This window comes from Zychaea mexicana, assembly GCF_025766255.1.
Source record: "Zychaea mexicana strain RSA 1403 chromosome Unknown BDB00scaffold_25, whole genome shotgun sequence".
Lineage (NCBI taxonomy): Eukaryota > Fungi > Mucoromycota > Mucoromycetes > Mucorales > Lichtheimiaceae > Zychaea > Zychaea mexicana.
Window position 1 is genome coordinate 19,677 of NW_026516688.1, and position 17,163 is coordinate 36,839.

Below are 17,163 nucleotides of genomic sequence, written 5' to 3' on the forward strand. Positions count from 1 at the left end.
AAGATCTTTTGTGTCTCATGATAAACCCTTCCGCGTTATCTTACTCGAAATCCATTGGACCTCTCAACATCCTCTTTACATACAATTTGAGTGGAAATCTCGCTATGAGTCAGTTGCTATTCGGACGCATTGTTTTTTCAAGCCAAATCCTTTTCTTATGAAAACCAATCCCAGTACAAAGTAGCGTGTTTAATCTAGCCCAAACTAAAGTTCGCTTTTGCTGCCGTCAAAGCCAACAACAAAAAGAAAAATAGACAAGAAAGTATGGCTCAAAGGAAATAAACAAAGTTGATAAAAGATTCGGAGACCATCATCTTGAAAGTAGGCTGAATGCAAAGCAAAAGAATAATGAATAATCTTACTTGGACATTAGCACCAAATACAGCTTCAGAGTTTGATTTCAAAAATATTTGTTCTACATGCGATAAATAACTTTTCTAAATATTTCCACTTATTAGGCGCTCTCAACCTTGGTAGATTTTAAAAAAAAGAGAATTAGTACGCGGGCTGAAAAATCGAGACCAATCGGACTGAAAATTTCCGGCATTTTATTAGTATTCAGCCCGCTTTGTTGATGTGAAGGGCTCGAGCACTACGCGGGCTGAAGGATCTTATATATAATGTATTGTCTTCAAGCTACACGATATATAACTCAATTAAAATAAACTTATAGCTTACAGTCATGCAAAGGACAAATTCATGTGGCCGAAGCGATTCCGGTCTGGGCCACCGTAATAGCAATGAAAGCAAGCTTATTAAAAAAAAAGTAGTGACATCGCGATGGCCAACAGTAATTCTACTTGGCCAATGTAATTTAGTAATGAGAGCATTCTTTTAAGAAGCATCGCGATGACCAGCTGAATGTGACATTTGGCAGTGAATACATCCAGTATATACTTAGCCACTGCACCTCTAACTGGAGCAATCTAATCGTATCAACAGTGATCAAGTTCATCAGAGAAAAGAAAAATGCCAATATGTAATGAGTGTTTGGCGGTCAATCAAGACTTAATTGAAAAAAGACATGCGAAAGAAGAGTAATGAAGGAGACGTTAGGTGCTGGTGTATGATTACATTCGTTGATTTGAACCTACTGTGGTGTTATCCGATGCCAGTAGTAAATAAGCGTGAACAGGTGCTACATATTCTACTATTAAATATGGAATATGTCACAGAAATGGATATGAGTAGAGTACAAAACCATTCAGCCCGCGTAGTGCTCGAGCCTTCACATCAACAAAGCGGGAATTTATTCAGTATGATTTATGCCTAAGTTAAGCTTATTGGGTGTATTGTAGGTGTTTGCCTATTTTGTAACGTTTTATTGGTCGGTCTGCTGGGTAGGTGTTTGCCATTTTTGTAACATGTATTCGTACACCCTATGGTTGCGTCACTCATACAAATTCTTAAGTCTGAAAGCATTAACTATTGGTAGATGATGTGCGTGGTGTGCTGGATGGTGATAGTCTTCCCAAACAGGTGATGGCCCAAAAAATATCATTCGAATGTTCTTCTTTAGCAGTGAAACAATATCCAATACTTTGACAGTTTCACATGATACAGTGACAACAGTAGTGTCTAAGGGCAATGTGTAGAGTGGTTTTGAATTGTTGAAAGGCAGGGTCACAAAGAACCTTTTATTTATACCCCAAAGGACGGATTTCTTTTTTCTTGCAAATTCTTCATATCTATAACTATGATTCTAAGAAATCGCAACAAGAGTGGTTTCATTAAAGACTTGGGCATTAACACCATTTTACCTGTGAAAAAGTTCGTGTGCCTAAAATACCGCTTTTAAAGGCTTGTACATTCCGTATACAAGAGCACTATTATGGCACTATTTACTCTTTGAATATAACAATGCGACATAACACTGTGTATTAGTATATGTCAATACAAAGGAGAAGCAGTAGAAATATACAAAGATACCGTCAAAACCGTGAGCATACACATTATCCTTCATATCTTCTTTTTTTACTTATGGCCAGAAGGAAACGTACGTATCTTCATTACGGACAACGAAAGAGCTTTAATCAACGCCATCGAGTCAACTTTCAAAGATGCAGAGCATATACTTTGCGGGTGGCATATGGAGCAGCATTTACGTAGCATTTTCAGTACTTGCTTTCCACCGAACAGCGAAGAGATAGGCGAAGCCAAAGCTATCATTAAGCAAATGGTTTATGTTGGTAAAAAAGACGAAGCGACTTTCCAGGCTGCCATTGACGCTTATAAGTGTCTGATTGAAAAAGGTGCTCTTGCGTATGCCAACGAAAACCATAAGCGATCCAACAAAAAGCACAAGAAAACAAAGTCCAAAGCGAAGCATCATGACGACAGCAGCAATAGCGAGAACGACAGAGATACTGAAGATGATGCAACGTCTGCAATACGTTTGCTGGCAAACATAAAGAAAGAGAAAATGATGGACTATCTCAACGGGTATGTTAACTACCTTTATCCAATATTTGACTGAGGCTTTTGCCGAGTTGTGCTCACCAGCTGTATTATATTATATTATATAGCTGTCTTGAATATAAGGAGAAATGGGGTGCTTGTTATGCTGGAAGACTTTTAAACATGGGAATGAGGGCATCATCGCGTGTTGAAGGAACACACTGGCGCATCAAAGATACAATGCAAACCACCGGAAGCTTGTTTAAAACGGTCAAAGCAATTAATCGTGTCATGCGTAAATCGGTATGTACTACACCCTTTGTTTTCGGATTGAAAAGTTAATGTGTTAACAGATATGCTAATCAGAATTTTGTACTAGTTATCTGATGAAGAGACTCAGTTTTTGCAAGAAAGACATAAGATGCCACTGTATGGTAAGCGTGAATCGGTTGCGATGCAAGAGCTCTTTGGCACTATCTCGTTTTATGCTTTGAATCGACTCCGAAGGGAGTTCAAACGAGCTTGGGATAACTGCGATAAATATCAACTTGACTCAAGCGACTGCTGGTGTGGTACCACGCTAAACTATGGACTGTCGTGTCAACATAATATCGCACGAAAAGGGTTCAGTATAAGCTTGTCGGATATCCCTGATCGATGGCGTTTGGAATATGACAGAGGTATAATTTTCTGCTATAGTAATACTGTGATTATACTATGCGCCTGTAATATACTTCATATCCTAATATGAGAGTTATATATCCACAGATAGCTTCCAAAAGGTGTATACTCCTGAAGCAATTGTATAAGAGCAACAGAACATGGTACTACAGAAGCTGCATGATGTACTCTACAATATGCGGTCGGATCAGCAAAAATCCGATTTACTTAGTAGTATCGATGGGACTATCGACGAATATACAATGAGTATCGACATTAGCGACATCGAATTACCAAGCAATGTGAAGACCAAAGGACGCCCTGCTAACACAAGAAATGCACGATTACCGTCAAAGTTCGAACTCGATGAAAGGATAGCCAGCAACGCTTTCAAAGTAGAAATGCCAACGAGTCAGAGGAACTCTCCGAAGGCAGCAACACTGAGGATGATAACATCTACATTTTTCCTCAACAAGGGAAAAGAAAGGATCCGGAGATGAACTTCCTTGAAAGCACGAACAAAAGATACGTGCTCTTCTGATGGAATTCTAGCTAACAAATACTTGCAGCTATCACGATTTCTTGTAACCAAACTAAGTTGATAAACTATTTACACTATTGTAGATCCAAAAAAGATTTTGTACCCAAGCTGAAGTTCTTCGTTCATCCAACCATCCCTCGCAAGTTCATTGAAACAACTGTCGACATTATGTCTGATGGCTTCTGTGGCTTCCGCACAATCGCACATCATGTACACGGCAATCAAGAGGCTTTTATGTTGGTCAAGCTATAAATGCTGGAGTGCTTCAAGATAAACAAGGATATATATCAGCAGCACTATGTATTTATGCGTGAAAATTTACAGCGCATTGAAACATCACTATCTTACGCACTTGATGCTCCACGACCCCCAGAATCGTGTCCATCCGATTATTGGTTCCTTGCGCCTGACTTTGCACAGATCGCTGCAGACACTTATCAACGACCTGTTGCAATTTATCCAGACAATGATAAGAAAAAGCCAGACTCTGACGAATACGCTTATGAAGCATCTCTTATTTTGCCAATGCAAGGTCCATCGTCCGACAACAAGAATCCTCACCCCGTCATTATGCAGCGTCTTAATAATAATCATTGGGCTACCATCGATACAAAAGGACGCATTATCAAGATGGACTGGCCTATTATCAACTCGATGTGTATAAAGGCATACCGATCAACGGGTAATATTGATAACCTGCGTAAAACAAAGTGGCGTTATCTGCAGATAAAAAAGCGTGACGACGAAAAGACAGTGCGTGCTGGACCCTTTACACTAGATTAATCAATCTACTACTTCCTGTACAATAATTCCCTCTCTTCTCGAACACCACTCTCTACATTTCATTGTTATTTGATATATTTTGGCATGTGTTAAATAGCGATGCTGATAAGATTTACTCCATACCTTAATGGAACATTATAATTTACATCATTTTGATTTATGGCTCTCCCGTTATATGGTATAGGAATAAAAGAACAAACCACTTTGGTATACTCATAACCTTGCGGACACCCCCACAAGTATATACTTATAGGATGTGTGTAACCTGATGAGGATTAATAATAGAAGGGGGTGTCCGTAAGGGTCAGAGGGGGGTGTCCGTATCAAAAGCCTTGGTGATTATCGCAATCAAAAATCCTTTTTTTTCTTCTTTAACATGCACTACAATACTAATATATTACTCGAGTATCGAGCAAACAGGTGAAATGGGTCGCTTATCATAGTTGTATAGTTACGCAGCTGTATGGCACGATGTAGAGAAGCTAATAATAAGAAACTTATTAGTTCATGGATGAAATTATAGCAGCCAAACAATTGTGATATACCTGATCTTGCTGTTTGTATACTCTTTTACATTGTTGATATAGTATTAGGATACAAGACTATCTATGTATAGTACAGGTAGTATAAGTATGATATAGTTGTCACAGTAAAGGTTGTCACAGTAGTCAGCAGCTTCCATGATTTTGCATTAAGCGGAACAAAAACAGTATCCGCTGAGCCACCCAAATTTTCGAAAATTCAAGCATATCGCTCTTACCTTTCAACTTTTTTTTTCTTACTTGCCGTTGTTGCGAGTGTAGCCTCATTTATTCTTTATTTCGCTACCTCTCTTTACATCAAAATAATTCAGCATGGTGCTGCCAGTCACGAGTGCCAACAATGTCAAAGTATATACTGTTTCAGGTGGTTTAGGATCTCGAACTATTCCTGATTGGATCGTACGCAAGAACCGAAAACAATTAAGAAAAGATCACGGTATGTGGTGGGAGTGAGGGGGAGGAAAACCATAGATACATGCAACTCTAGATATCACCAATTTCTGGTTTTTTTGTGTAGTACATTAGAGAAAAGAACACTCACCTTTTTTTTGCTACTATCTTTTTATATATAGAGTTTCAAAGTCGTATCGAACTTATTCAGGATTTCGAATTTCCTGAAGCGTCCAATCGTATCAAAGTCACTCGGGACGGTAACTATGCCATTGCTACAGGCACCTATAAACCACAAATGCGAGTATATGATTTTGCCGAAGTGTCCATGAAGTTCGAACGTCATTGTGACCATGAAAACGTTAATTTTGAGGTAACAAGAATAAGTGTTTTATGCATAATGAATAACGAGAGGATGGAATATAAAGGAGAATAAAAAAACCAACGACTTCTTTTTTTTTAATTGTTTTGTAGATCTTGTCAGACGATTGGACAAAAACGGTGCATTTGCAAAACGATCGTTGGGTCGAGTTTCACACACAGAGCGGCATTCACTATAAAACTCGTATTCCAAAGTACGGTCGTGATTTGGCATACCACTACCCTTCGTGCGACTTGCTTGTGGGCGCCTCAAGCCCTGAAGTCTATCGACTGAATTTGGACCAGGGCCGATTTTCCACCTCGATCCAAACCGACGCCACCGAAGGTGTCAATTGTGCCGAGATCAATCCAGCACACCAGTTATTTGGTTTTGGTACCGGCAACGGTACGATTGAATTATGGGATCCACGATCGCGCGCACGTGTTGGCTTATTGTCAGATATGCCCGTTCCAGCAACGTTTGGACAAGAAGCACCTACACAAGTATCAGCGCTCAAGTTCCGAAGCGATGGTTTGACTATGGCAGCTGGTACCTCTACCGGCCATACGTTGTTGTTTGATTTGCGTGCCAGTGTGCCATACTTGGTCAAGGATCATCAGTACGGCTTACCTATCAAGTCAATCAATTTCCACGAAGGCACCGAAGCGAGCCGCATGGTTGTTTCGGACAACAAGATTATCAAGATCTGGGATCGTCAATCGGGCAAACATTTCACATCCATCGAACCTGAAACTGACATTAACGATGTATGCGTGGTCGAGAACAGCGGTTTGTTGTTCACGGCTCAAGAGGGTATCCAAATGGGCGCTTACTATATTCCACAACTGGGCCCTGCACCACGCTTTGCTTCGTTCTTGGATAACATTACTGAAGAGATGGAGGAACGCCCAACGCAGGATGTCTACGATCAGTACAAGTTTATCACACGCAAGGAGTTGACAGCATTGAATTTGGAACACTTGATGGGCACCAATGTACTCAAGGCGTACATGCACGGTTTCTTTATCGATCTGCGATTGTATGAAAAGGCCCGTCTGATTGCCAATCCATTTGCTTACGACGACTACAAGGAACGTACCGTGCGCGAAAAAATGGAAAAGGACCGCGAGTCGCGTATTCGTGTCAACAACAAGCTGCCTGCTGTCAACAAGAATTTGGCCAAGAAGTTTTTGGATGAAAAGAACAACAAGAATAATAAGAAGAAGGGCGGATCAGAAGTGCTTGCAGATGACCGTTTCAAGGATCTGTTTAGCAACCCTGACTTCCAAGTCGATGAGGCGTCCAAGGAGTATCAATTATTACATCCAGCACAAATTGTAAGTTTCTTTCATCTATTTTTTTTGCAATTTCACCCGCCAGTTTATGCTTAACATTTTCTGTTTTTAGAAAAAGCGACGCGTGGAACGATCGGATGATGAAGAGTCTGAAGGAGAGGACGAGGATACACAAGAGGGAGGAGAGGAAGGCGACGAAGACTCTGATCGCAACTCACTTATTGACAGTGAAAGTGGAGGCGACAGTGACAGCGACGATGATCTTGTTTCCAAGATTCGCAAGGAACGCGGGTTGCATATTCGTGAAAAGAAAAAGGCACGCATGTCGATACGATCGGACGTGGCTGCGGCGTCATCGAGAGGCTTTCGAGGAGCAGACTATAAACGTAAACCCGAAATGCGCATGGGATCTGAAGGCGGTCGCATGTCCAACAGGAACGATTCTAGAAAGTCGTTTGGTGCACGTGTCAACGCAGAGGATACTCGACGACGGACACAAGGAAACCAGCGTGTATCACGGACAGCCATGGGTGGTATGGAAATGTCATTCCAACCACAAGCGCGTCGTGGACGTGGTGGTGGTGGCGGCGCTCGCGGTGGTAGAGGGCGTGGCCGTGGCCGTGGCCGTGGACGCGGGCGTCCTTAAGAAAAAAAACCGTTCTTTTATGTTTTCCGCCTTTCTTTCTTTTTCAATGTAGCATTAAATTCATTGTAATTTCTATTTTTTTCCTCTTTTTTTTGCATTGTCTATACCACACTCACACACACACACACACACGCACGCACATTACACGCTTTTTTTTAATAATTTTTCTTTTAAACCGACTCAAAAATAAGCAAACTTCTTTCTCTTCCGCTTACAATTATTTTTTTTTTCATATGGATTTTCAAGCTCAAGTATGTAAAAAAATGACAAACAAAACTGGCATTGCATATTTAACGCCACCGCCAAATTAGCTCGACAATATAGAGGCAAAGACAGATCCAAAGAACTGGCCACTTATTCGTCAAGTTTATCTCGATCTTGTACTTGGTAACTGAATTCTTTATATTTTGTGTGGTATACAAAATGATTCAAGAAAGGTGTATAAACTTGTTTATTAGCAAAAATGTGGAAGATAGTCGAGCCAATACCCATCGCTGCTCTTGAGAATACTGTGGTGTTTGCTGCGCATGAGCCCGATACACCGGTAAAGTCAATTCTAAAGAGTATGCTACCATCTTGCTACTTGTCCTAACTTGTAAATACTAAATGAATGATAGTCGAATGAACGCCTTGTAATCCTACCCATCTACCAAGAAACATCTTTATCCAGTGCACGGTACAGAACTGCTTTGTTATACGTCTTTGCTTCTTTTGATGATATTCATACCGCCACTTGTATTTAAATAGCATTTCAGAATTATTCAACACGCTTGCTGCAGCTGATTTGACCAACGATGGCGATCAACTCAGGTAGAGCAATATCTCTTTTTTTTTAGCTGTTTTCGTATACGAAAACTAACTCGAAAATAAGAAAAATCACATTAGCAATCCACTCTCCCGATTCCACTCTTGTCTATTACCACATATACAAAGGCTTTAATAGTAAAAATAAATAAACAAGTAAATGCTAACAATAGTTACAGAAGAGCAAGTTGAAAGTAGTAGGAATCGGATCATCACCACTACAATAGACGACCTGTGCGTCGTACAGTTTTGACCAATGCAATACTACTCACGACAAACACCAAACTATCCAAAGACCCCACTTCTTGTAACGCACGCAAAGAATATTTCGAGTTCGTCCAGTAGGCCCGACCATGAGCCCATGTTTGACCGAGCGACGCCAGCGTCAGAATCAATAAAGCAGATCGTTCAGCTCGAATATGCCGTTCTTTGAGCGCCAAAGCCGCCAACAAGCCGAGTGCGGCATGCATCGCACCCACTGCTCTCAATGCATCGGTCGCCAAGTTGGCTGCCGCCAAAACAGGTCGATGTGCTTGTTGGCTTTGTTGTTGTTGGATAATGGGCACTTTGATATATCGATTCACTAAAAGCCATGGTTCGGCTATAAGCGAGCGCGCAGCAGCGGCATGGTATATAATGTTGAGAATTAAAGGTAGATTGTTGTCTTTGAATACAATGTGCGTGATCTTGGCCAGGAAGGATTTGAAAGTGTTCCACAAGTACGTCGAGCGAGAAGATGGCACAGGTGGTTGTGCTGGAGGAATTGGCAAAGGATCTTTAACGTCGCTGCTGCTGCTGCTGGTGTTTTTTGGGTCGATACTACTTTCGGCAAGGTCGTTGACGCCGTTTGTGGGTGGTAACGAATGGAACGATTGTGTAGTTGACGGAGGTACAGATAACGGAGTCGCAGCTTGTGGAATGCTGGTAGTTGAAGATGATGGTTCAACCACCAGGGACCGTGGTGATGGAGGTGATGGAAGCGAAGGAATGCTGCTGCCGGGTTCACTGTTGGTGGTCGTATGTTGGCTGTCCGTAACGCTGCGCGAAATAATCGACGCAGATGACATGTCAAGCGAATCGCCCATTTTGTTAATTGAAGTGTTTGTGCTTTTTTTTTGTTTGTTAAAGAAGAGAGACTGTGTGCGTGTGTGCGTGTGTGCGTGTGTGTAATATACAATAGAGAAAATAGGTAGGATACAACAATTTTCACATGCTTTGTAATCGAATCCTGAAACCGGCTGTTTTGTCGTTTGTCATACTCTCACCTTAATGCATTATTGTTATACAATTTTTGTCAATGTCGATCGTTCTTACGAGCAAAGATGTCTATAACTACCAAACGTAGTAAGGTACGCTTCATTTGTTCGCGTATATGCAAAAACCAGTTTATTGTATCTCGCCTGTATAAAGCACCTTAAGAAGACAACGCAGCATTGACTACAGTAGGACGAAGAAAAAGCTGTTTAAGTCTAGGTAATAACTTGATGGTAGCAATTATTGAAAGCGATTTATATGATGTGGGTCTGAGAAAATGTTATGTATATACAGGTGTAAAGACCTTTGCAGGAAGGAATGGGTGCCATGATATCCTCGTCATGTTGCTACTTGAGGGTGTCAACAATGAACCATTGCTTTATCTGTCAATACCAAGTTGCCGCACCCGCTCCATTCTCTTTCACTACCGTGCAAATGTTCAAGGGGAACATCCAATAAAATGCCAAGTAAGGCTTACTCCCGGTGAATTCTGTTACTTCATGCATATTCAATCCGAATTTAAGGTCGCGTGACCCGATGATGATCATTTGATCTGACGGATACCTGCATAAACTGTATGAGACATGTGTTATGCACGCGTCAATGGAGGGGAGGGATGGCCAACCACGGCTATATTGGATAGGCTGTGGTATATTTTTAATAGTAACTGAAACGAAAGGAAAGTTGTGCAATTATTTGTCGTGCAATTGGGGAATAATAGTCTTCATAAACAAAGAAATGCAAAAAGAATAAAGGAAAAAATTGAGCGTTGTGTGTATATGTAAGGTATATGATGAATGTGCTGTGCGTGGCAAGTGGTGTTGTTGTTGTGCCGTGTAGGCTGAATGGGGCATAACAATATGATGAAATATAGTAATAACAAAAGGTATAAGAAGATGGGAATAATATATAGTGGATATGTATGTTATATACAACAACACGAAAAGAGAATAAGGGTACTATACATAGCATATAAATAAAGTGCGCTGACAACTAACGTTGCGGTGAAAAGCCTGTTGTTCATAAAAAGAAGGTATTAGCCAATGCTGATCCTCGGTTTACTATGTTCTTACAACCCATTGCGTGTACGTACCATGTTGGGCAGCCAGTTTGAATAGGTCTTGAGCCTTTCCTGGATCGACGGGGACAACGTTATCCCATCCATGCTGATAGAACTCGGCCAATCGATACAAGGCCTCGCCCACATACGTTTCAGCTTCGTCGTCGTCTTCGTCTTGGTCGTAATGGGACACGACTCGGCCATACCACTCGAACGCCTTGACAGCGTCGCGGGGCAAACCGAGTCCTTGTGCATAACAATGGGCAACATGAAGGAAAGTCTTGGGTTCATTACTGTGCTGAGCCAAATGAAGCAATACAGCAGCTGCCTCGGCCGGCCGGGCAGGTACATTGGCCCATCCATACAGTTCATAGAGGGCACACATCAGTGTGGCAGAAGTTTCATGTGGAGCATGCGCATGGGCAGCCTTGAATAAGTGATAGGCTTCGTGTTGGGTATCTGAAGTGGTATGTAATAAGCGAGCCAATGCCAATTCGGCAAGCCACCATCCTTTGTGCGTGTCAACTGCAGTTTGGAACCATTCGCGGGCTAGATCCAGATTGGGTGGGACGTGGATGCCGTGTTCGTAATAGGTGCCAATAAACAACGTCGCTGTCTTATCCTTTTGTGCTGCGGCTCGACAGAAATAGTCATACGCTCGTTCAAAGTCTTGATTTACGTGTGCAGGTTTTCCTGAATGATACAGTTTGCCTAATTCGCATTGCGCTTCAGCTGATCCTAGTTGCGCTGCGCGCTCCAGCCATTCGAGGCCTTCGATCGTAGTACTAGCAGTGGTAGCAGTAATGTTGTTGATTAGCTGCTCATTGTTGTCGTTGTGATCGTCGTCTGTAAACAATAACAATTGTGCTATTTGGACCATGGCGTCTCGGTCGTCTTGTTCCGCCGCCTTTCGAAAATGGTTGATGGCCGTGGGCATATCAGGCTGTAAGAGGAATGTCTTGTTGTCAGCATCATCAGCGGAACGGATACCGTGGACGTGGTAGAGGCCAATGTAGTAGTGTGCGCGGGGATGGTTGCGTGAATCGCAGGCGAATCGGTACCACTGTAAAGCCTCTAGATCTTTGTTTTGATCGTCTTGTTGTGAAGGGACGCGGCCCTGTGCATGCATCTGGCCGATACGGAACATGGCCTCAGCGTCTTGCGTTTTTTCAGCCGAACGTAGGTACCACTCTAACGCACAACGGTCGTCTTGTGCAGTTCCAAGTCCAAGCTCATGACATTGGCCCAAGGAGTTGTATGCATCTACACAGTTGTCATCTTGTGCGCATGACAATAGTTCCTGATTTGAAAATAATAATATTTGTCAATTTTGGCACTGAAAAAAAAAGCTTTGCTAAAACAAGTTTTACCTGGTATCCAGCTTCAGGATCAGCTGTGATGCCTCCAAGACCAGCGATCCTATAGCGAGCACGCATGACACGCGACAAGGCATGATTTTGTAGGGCTGCACGTTCGTACATATCCAAAGCCGCGGCAAATTGTTGCTGGGAATGCCAGGACTGTGCTGCCAAGAACATGGCTTCAACGTGTCCCATATTGGCCGCTTGTTCAAAACAACGAATGGCTAATTCTTGCTGTGCTTGGCGTTTCTGTAATAAGATTTCGGCATTCTGGACAAGAGTGTCGTCATCACAACAGTCTTGGCCGTTGCTGTTACTGCTTTGTAGATGGACATCTTGTAATGCGCATTTCTGGTGATATTTGCCGAGAATGACGAGCGAATCGGGATCGCCCGAGCGCACTGCGCCTTCTAGCAAAGAAATTGCCCTGTCGACAGTGTTAAAATTGCCTGCTTCGTTGTTGTTGTTGCTGCTGCTGCTGCTAAGAACCATCTCATCGTTCAATGCTGCTGCTGCATCGTCTTCTGTAGGCAAACAGTCCATAGATGTTGGCGAGGATGGTAAGGAGGATGTTGAGGATGATGTCCGTAGCAAGAGTTTGGCAAGGGATCGCATCGATGGAACATGGCCTTGTTTGATCGACTTTTGCCACCATGCTATAGCAACATCCTGGTCTCCGTTTTCAAGCGCCATCTGGCCTAGCGCCCAACTACTTGCAGGATACTTTGTCGCAGATCGAGTAAACCAAACAACCGCTTCACCAAGGTTGATAGGGACATTGTAGAGCCCGCGCCAATACGCCATGCCCATATTGTATTCCCCTTCAGGATGGTGTTCATCTGCACTGGCTTGATAGTACTTGAATGCCGCCATGGGGTCAGGTTCGGTGCCTTGGCCGTGTTCGTACATGTAGGCTACGCGTACCATGGCATCCACCATATCGGTCTTGTGGGCCGCAGCCAAGTAGTATTCAAACGCCTTTTCCATGTCCACACTGGAGCCGTTGCCTTGGTAATAGCAGTTGGCAAGCCAAAAGAAGCATGGTGGGAATTCATCCTGGGTAGCTAGGAGATACAGAAGCTGGAATGCGGTTTCCTTGGTGACGCCATCTAGGTTGTTAATGGCGATGGGGGAATTGGAAGGGTCGTAGTAATAGCCGAGCGTGTAGCGGGCGAGCATAAGCTTGGAGTATTTTCCGGCAGACATTTCAGCCAAGCCGCTGTCCTCTGCTGCAAACTTGTACTGAGCAAATGCTTCTTCATACCGTGCTAGTTCTTGGTATACACGAGCTGCGGCATAATGTGCACTGAATGACAATATCAATGGTGTTAGGTAATGTTATGCAATCGAACTTGTGCACTATCTTCTTCTAGAGGACACAACAAAGATATAGAAACTCACGTGGAAGCGCCGAGTTTGACTGCCTGGTGGTATAATTCGAGCGCCTTTTCAACATTGCGTTCAATACCCCCAAGACCATTCTGGTAATAGCTGCCAAGGAGCAGTGTAGCACGCGGATCATGCTGCGCTGCTGCTTTCTGCAAGAGGACAAAGGCTTGCTCATAGCACTGTGTGACGCCGAGACCCGAGTCGTACAACATGCCCAATTCGCGCTGTGCAGCAGCATCACCGAGTGCGGCCGCTTTCTTGTACCAGTAGACCATTAATTCACGCTGTTCTTGCTGAGCATTCATTTGCTGTCGGATTGAGCGGACGTCGTTGTTGTTATTCGTTGTAGATATAGGCGCAGCATGTGGACCAGCAGCCATACGGCATAGAATAGCGAGTGATGTCATGGCAGGCACATAGCCTTTACGTGCAGCCTTTTCAAAGCAGGTTCGCGCACGTCGAAGATCGACGGGAATGCCGCCGAGTCCTTTGGCAAAGTAGAGTCCCAAGCTGTACAAGGCGATCTTGTGCCCCTTGCGCCCCGCTTTTTCGTACCAAGGGAATGCAGCTGCGCGATCACGTTCGACGCCTTGTCCGTTGGATAGCATCAAGGCGATCTAATGTAATTGATAAACCACGGGTCGTTTTGGTCAGACTCGATTTAAATATAAAAAAGGGTGCAGGTTTTCTTATTACCTGGAATTCACCGTCGGTGTCACCAGCTTCGGCTGCGCGTTTGTAATAGACAAACGCTTTTGCAGTGTCGGGCAAACAAATATTCGGGATACCTTCTTCATGGCAAGCAGCCAGCCAATAGAGCGCACCGCCTTCATTCGGATTCTGCTCAATGAGCGTGTGCAGCATCTGAAACGCTGTGGCTGGGTCCTTTGTCACACCAGCCCAACCATGTAGATGATAGCGAGCCACCATCAGCATCGCCTTGCGCCCCGCCACGGCTGCAGGCGTGTCACCGACCAGATCATTGGTGATGTGGCTTGCTGCGCGCATAAACCATTCATAGGCATCGCGCTGTCGATCCATTCTCAACAGTAACTGCGCCAAGACCAGCTGTGCGGCAGACTGGAACGGTCCGGGGATGCGGACAGCTTTACGGTAATGGTCCATGGCTAGATCCAGATTGGCTTGAACGCCGCCGGTGCCGGTTTCGTGGCATGAGCCGACCAAGCAAAGTGCGCGCACATCGCCCTGGCAGGCTGCGCGTCGGAACCAGATCAGTGCGGACTTTTCGTCTTTGCGGCCCGTCAGGCCTTGTGCAAGCATCAGGCCTATGATGCGTTGGGCAGGCGCAAACCCAGCGCGCGCAGAGCGTGCGAGGTAGCGGCCGGCTTCTTTAAAATCTTGTGGTAAGCCCATGGTGCCCAGACGGTAATTGAGTCCAACCAGGTACTGAGCTCGGGCATCGTCGGCAGTGATGGCGGCAGTTTTGTAGTAGTTCATAGCTTGTTCAGGGCTGCATGGAACGCCTTGACCGTTCTCGTACATGATTCCGAGCTTGAGTAGTCCGCGTGCATTGTCCTGTTTTTTACGTGTGTCTGCTGTTAGCAAGGCTGCTGCTATTGCTGTTGTTTGGATGGGTTCGCGATAAGCAAGATAATTCTTACCAGTTGTGCGGCACGCTCAAGCCATGCTTTGCCTTCGTCGTACAATTGCTGTTGGTCGACCAATAAAATTCCCAAGGCAGCTTGTGCATCTGAAAAATCTTGGTTAGCGCTTGCCAAAAAGTACGTTTTGGCTGTTTCCACGTTTTTCTCGACGCCAATGCCTTGCTCATAATAGACGCCCGAGATGTATTGGCCGTACCTGTTGAAAATAAGGCGGGGGGTGAGTTGCATGAAATTATATTTTTAAGTTTCCGATGACCGCAGTTCCCACGTTACGCACACAGAAACACAAAGCGCATAAAACAAGAAATTCGTTGCTTACTTGTTTCCATTCTTGGCACTGGACTCAAACCATGCCAGCGCCGAGGCGTCGTCTTCCATCACGCCTTGACCTTTGGCATACATCTCACCCAGTCGGTACTGTGCAAATCCGATAACGGGCTCGTTGGGCATGTCCAGCGCGGCGGCGGCCTTGTACCACCGGATGGCTTCCTTCTCGAGTCTGCGGGTCTTGTCTTCTTCGCGATAATAGTCGGCCAGAGGGTAGTACGCTTCCCAACAGCCGAACTCTGCCAGTTGCTTCAGCTGGTTCAATCCAAGCGTAGGGTTTGGAGGGATGCCCCAACCATCAAGCATGCACCGGGCGACCCAGACCATGGCGGCCGGATCATTGGTCTTTGCGCTCCAGGTCTGTGCGGCCTTGTAGAACTCGGCACGATCGTCGGATGTACGAGTGGCTGCCGCAGCTTCGTCCAGAAAATGTCGGTCGTGTTGCTGCTGTTGCTGCTGCTGCTCAAGACGGTCAAGAATTTCGTCGGCCTTGTGTGCAGCTTGCTGGACCGGCTGTTTTCGAGGCTGGAGCTGTAGCGGCGGGACGAGCATGATGGTCTTGTCATGGCTCAGGAAGAGAGAACGGCGAGAGATGGTGGAAGAAAAGTCGGTGGCAGTGGTGATGGAGGAGGAACTTGCAGGGTCAATTTGTGAAAAGAGCCCGCCGGATGACCAGCACACGCTCACGTTGCTTTCATCGGTTGAGGATGCAAACGAGTGCGGTCGCCTGTGCTTCCACGGTGACGGGGACCGTCGACGCACCATTGCGGCTGTTGCTGCGTACTCGCTGCTTCGTCGCCTTGGGTACAGGTGCTGTCCGAGTGACGCCGGATCCTCTTGCTTTTCGACAAGCGTAGTGACGACGGTGTCCGGCCGTTGTGGTGATAACGACGATGATGATGGTGGTGGTGGTGGCTGCTCTTGCTGTGGCGATAAGACGGGCGATGATGATGTGAGAATGCTATTGCTGCTGGAACTATTGCTGCTGCTGTGGATGGTATGCTCGCATTCGTTGCTGACGGTGACGAGGTCTTGTGAATCATGATGGTGACTGAGGGTGTTGAGACGGCGGGATAGCCGCTTGAGTGTTCTTCTACTGCTTAACGATCCGGTGGATGATCGAATGCTGTGTCGTGTGCTGCTGGGTCTGCTGTGTTGGCTCCCCATTGCTTGCTGTTTGTCTTGTTTTCTTTTTGTGAATTGCGAGGAGAGAAAGAAAACCCACTACCTAAGAGCCCCCTTTTGTCTGTTATAAATCTCTATCCGTATTTCGTTTGATATGTAATAAAAATACAGCAGTAATGAGAAAAAGAAGACGATGAAGAAGAGAAAGAAGAGGGGAACAAGTTCAGCACGAGCGTGGCGTTAAAAAAGAGAAGCGAAAACGCCATGGTTGTTTTCGCGCGCGCGAAAAACACACACACAAAAATTGACAATGCCCATTTTTGGATATTGAAAAACATGGTCAAATGCGGTAAAGCTTGTGTGTCCTTACCCTCCCCCCTCCTCCCCCACCTCTCCTCCCACCCTTTCTACTACTAGATACTCACCCCTCACCATTATGCTTTGCACTCCAGATGCTTTGACATGGACCGGGACTGAAATAAAAAAAAAAAGTGGCACCTTGATCAGAAATGTAACACGCACTACGGCTCATGGTCGTGGTCTAGTAGTATGTCTACACGTTTAAAGAGCCATCGTAGCTGTGTTATTATAGGGACGATAGCA

General features: G+C 44.7%; 4 protein-coding genes across 4 annotated transcripts; 2 read left to right on the plus strand and 2 right to left on the minus strand.

Moving 5' to 3' along the window:
• The first annotated feature begins 4,927 nt into the window (after positions 1-4,927).
• BDB00DRAFT_816804 (WD40-repeat-containing domain protein) lies at positions 4,928-7,709 on the plus strand. Its single transcript, XM_053123016.1, has 5 exons — positions 4,928-4,987; positions 5,142-5,359; positions 5,496-5,686; positions 5,788-7,011; positions 7,082-7,709. The coding sequence occupies exons 2-5, from the start codon at positions 5,236-5,238 to the stop codon at positions 7,613-7,615; spliced, it is 2,073 nt and encodes a 690-aa protein (XP_052980985.1). The 5' UTR covers positions 4,928-4,987; positions 5,142-5,235; the 3' UTR covers positions 7,616-7,709.
• Positions 7,710-7,732: 23 nt separating this feature from the next.
• Positions 7,733-8,604, plus strand: BDB00DRAFT_286462 (tRNA intron endonuclease). The gene is made up of 6 exons (XM_053116791.1): positions 7,733-7,866; positions 7,927-8,002; positions 8,074-8,159; positions 8,233-8,291; positions 8,363-8,425; positions 8,487-8,604. The coding sequence occupies exons 1-6, from the start codon at positions 7,849-7,851 to the stop codon at positions 8,569-8,571; spliced, it is 387 nt and encodes a 128-aa protein (XP_052980986.1). The 5' UTR covers positions 7,733-7,848; the 3' UTR covers positions 8,572-8,604.
• Positions 8,605-8,637: 33 nt separating this feature from the next.
• On the minus strand, positions 8,638-9,099 carry BDB00DRAFT_735378 (uncharacterized protein; the record flags this gene model as incomplete). Its single annotated transcript, XM_053118380.1, has 1 exon — positions 8,638-9,099. A coding segment is annotated over one exon (462 nt), but the record flags the coding sequence as incomplete, so codon positions are not given.
• Positions 9,100-10,256: 1,157 nt separating this feature from the next.
• On the minus strand, positions 10,257-16,824 carry BDB00DRAFT_938052 (uncharacterized protein). The gene is made up of 7 exons (XM_053129268.1): positions 15,428-16,824; positions 15,106-15,304; positions 14,180-15,019; positions 13,496-14,100; positions 12,104-13,400; positions 10,767-12,033; positions 10,257-10,686 (listed from the first exon to the last, which is right to left on the minus strand). Exons 1-7 carry the CDS (start codon positions 16,600-16,602, stop codon positions 10,667-10,669), a joined length of 5,403 nt encoding a protein of 1,800 aa, XP_052980988.1. The 5' UTR covers positions 16,603-16,824; the 3' UTR covers positions 10,257-10,666.
• Between the last annotated feature and the right edge of the window lie 339 nt (positions 16,825-17,163).

Bases quoted from the DNA above. Each gene is read 5' to 3' on its own strand.
- BDB00DRAFT_816804 (XM_053123016.1), top strand. From the start codon at position 5,236: ATGGTGCTGCCAGTCACGAGTGCCAACAATGTCAAAGTATATACTGTT. The intron at 5,360-5,495 runs GTATGTGGTGGG...TTTTATATATAG, and splicing joins ACAATTAAGAAAAGATCACG to AGTTTCAAAGTCGTATCGAA. The intron at 7,012-7,081 runs GTAAGTTTCTTT...TTCTGTTTTTAG, and splicing joins TATTACATCCAGCACAAATT to AAAAAGCGACGCGTGGAACG.
- BDB00DRAFT_286462 (XM_053116791.1), top strand. The intron at 8,003-8,073 runs GTAACTGAATTC...CTTGTTTATTAG, and splicing joins TTATCTCGATCTTGTACTTG to CAAAAATGTGGAAGATAGTC. The intron at 8,160-8,232 runs GTAAAGTCAATT...AATGAATGATAG, and splicing joins CGCATGAGCCCGATACACCG to TCGAATGAACGCCTTGTAAT.
- BDB00DRAFT_938052 (XM_053129268.1), bottom strand. From the start codon at position 16,602: ATGGGGAGCCAACACAGCAGACCCAGCAGCACACGACACAGCATTCGA. The intron at 15,305-15,427 runs GTAAGCAACGAA...TATTTTCAACAG, and splicing joins AGTGCCAAGAATGGAAACAA to GTACGGCCAATACATCTCGG. The intron at 12,034-12,103 runs GTAAAACTTGTT...TTTTCAAATCAG, and splicing joins ATCCTGAAGCTGGATACCAG to GAACTATTGTCATGCGCACA.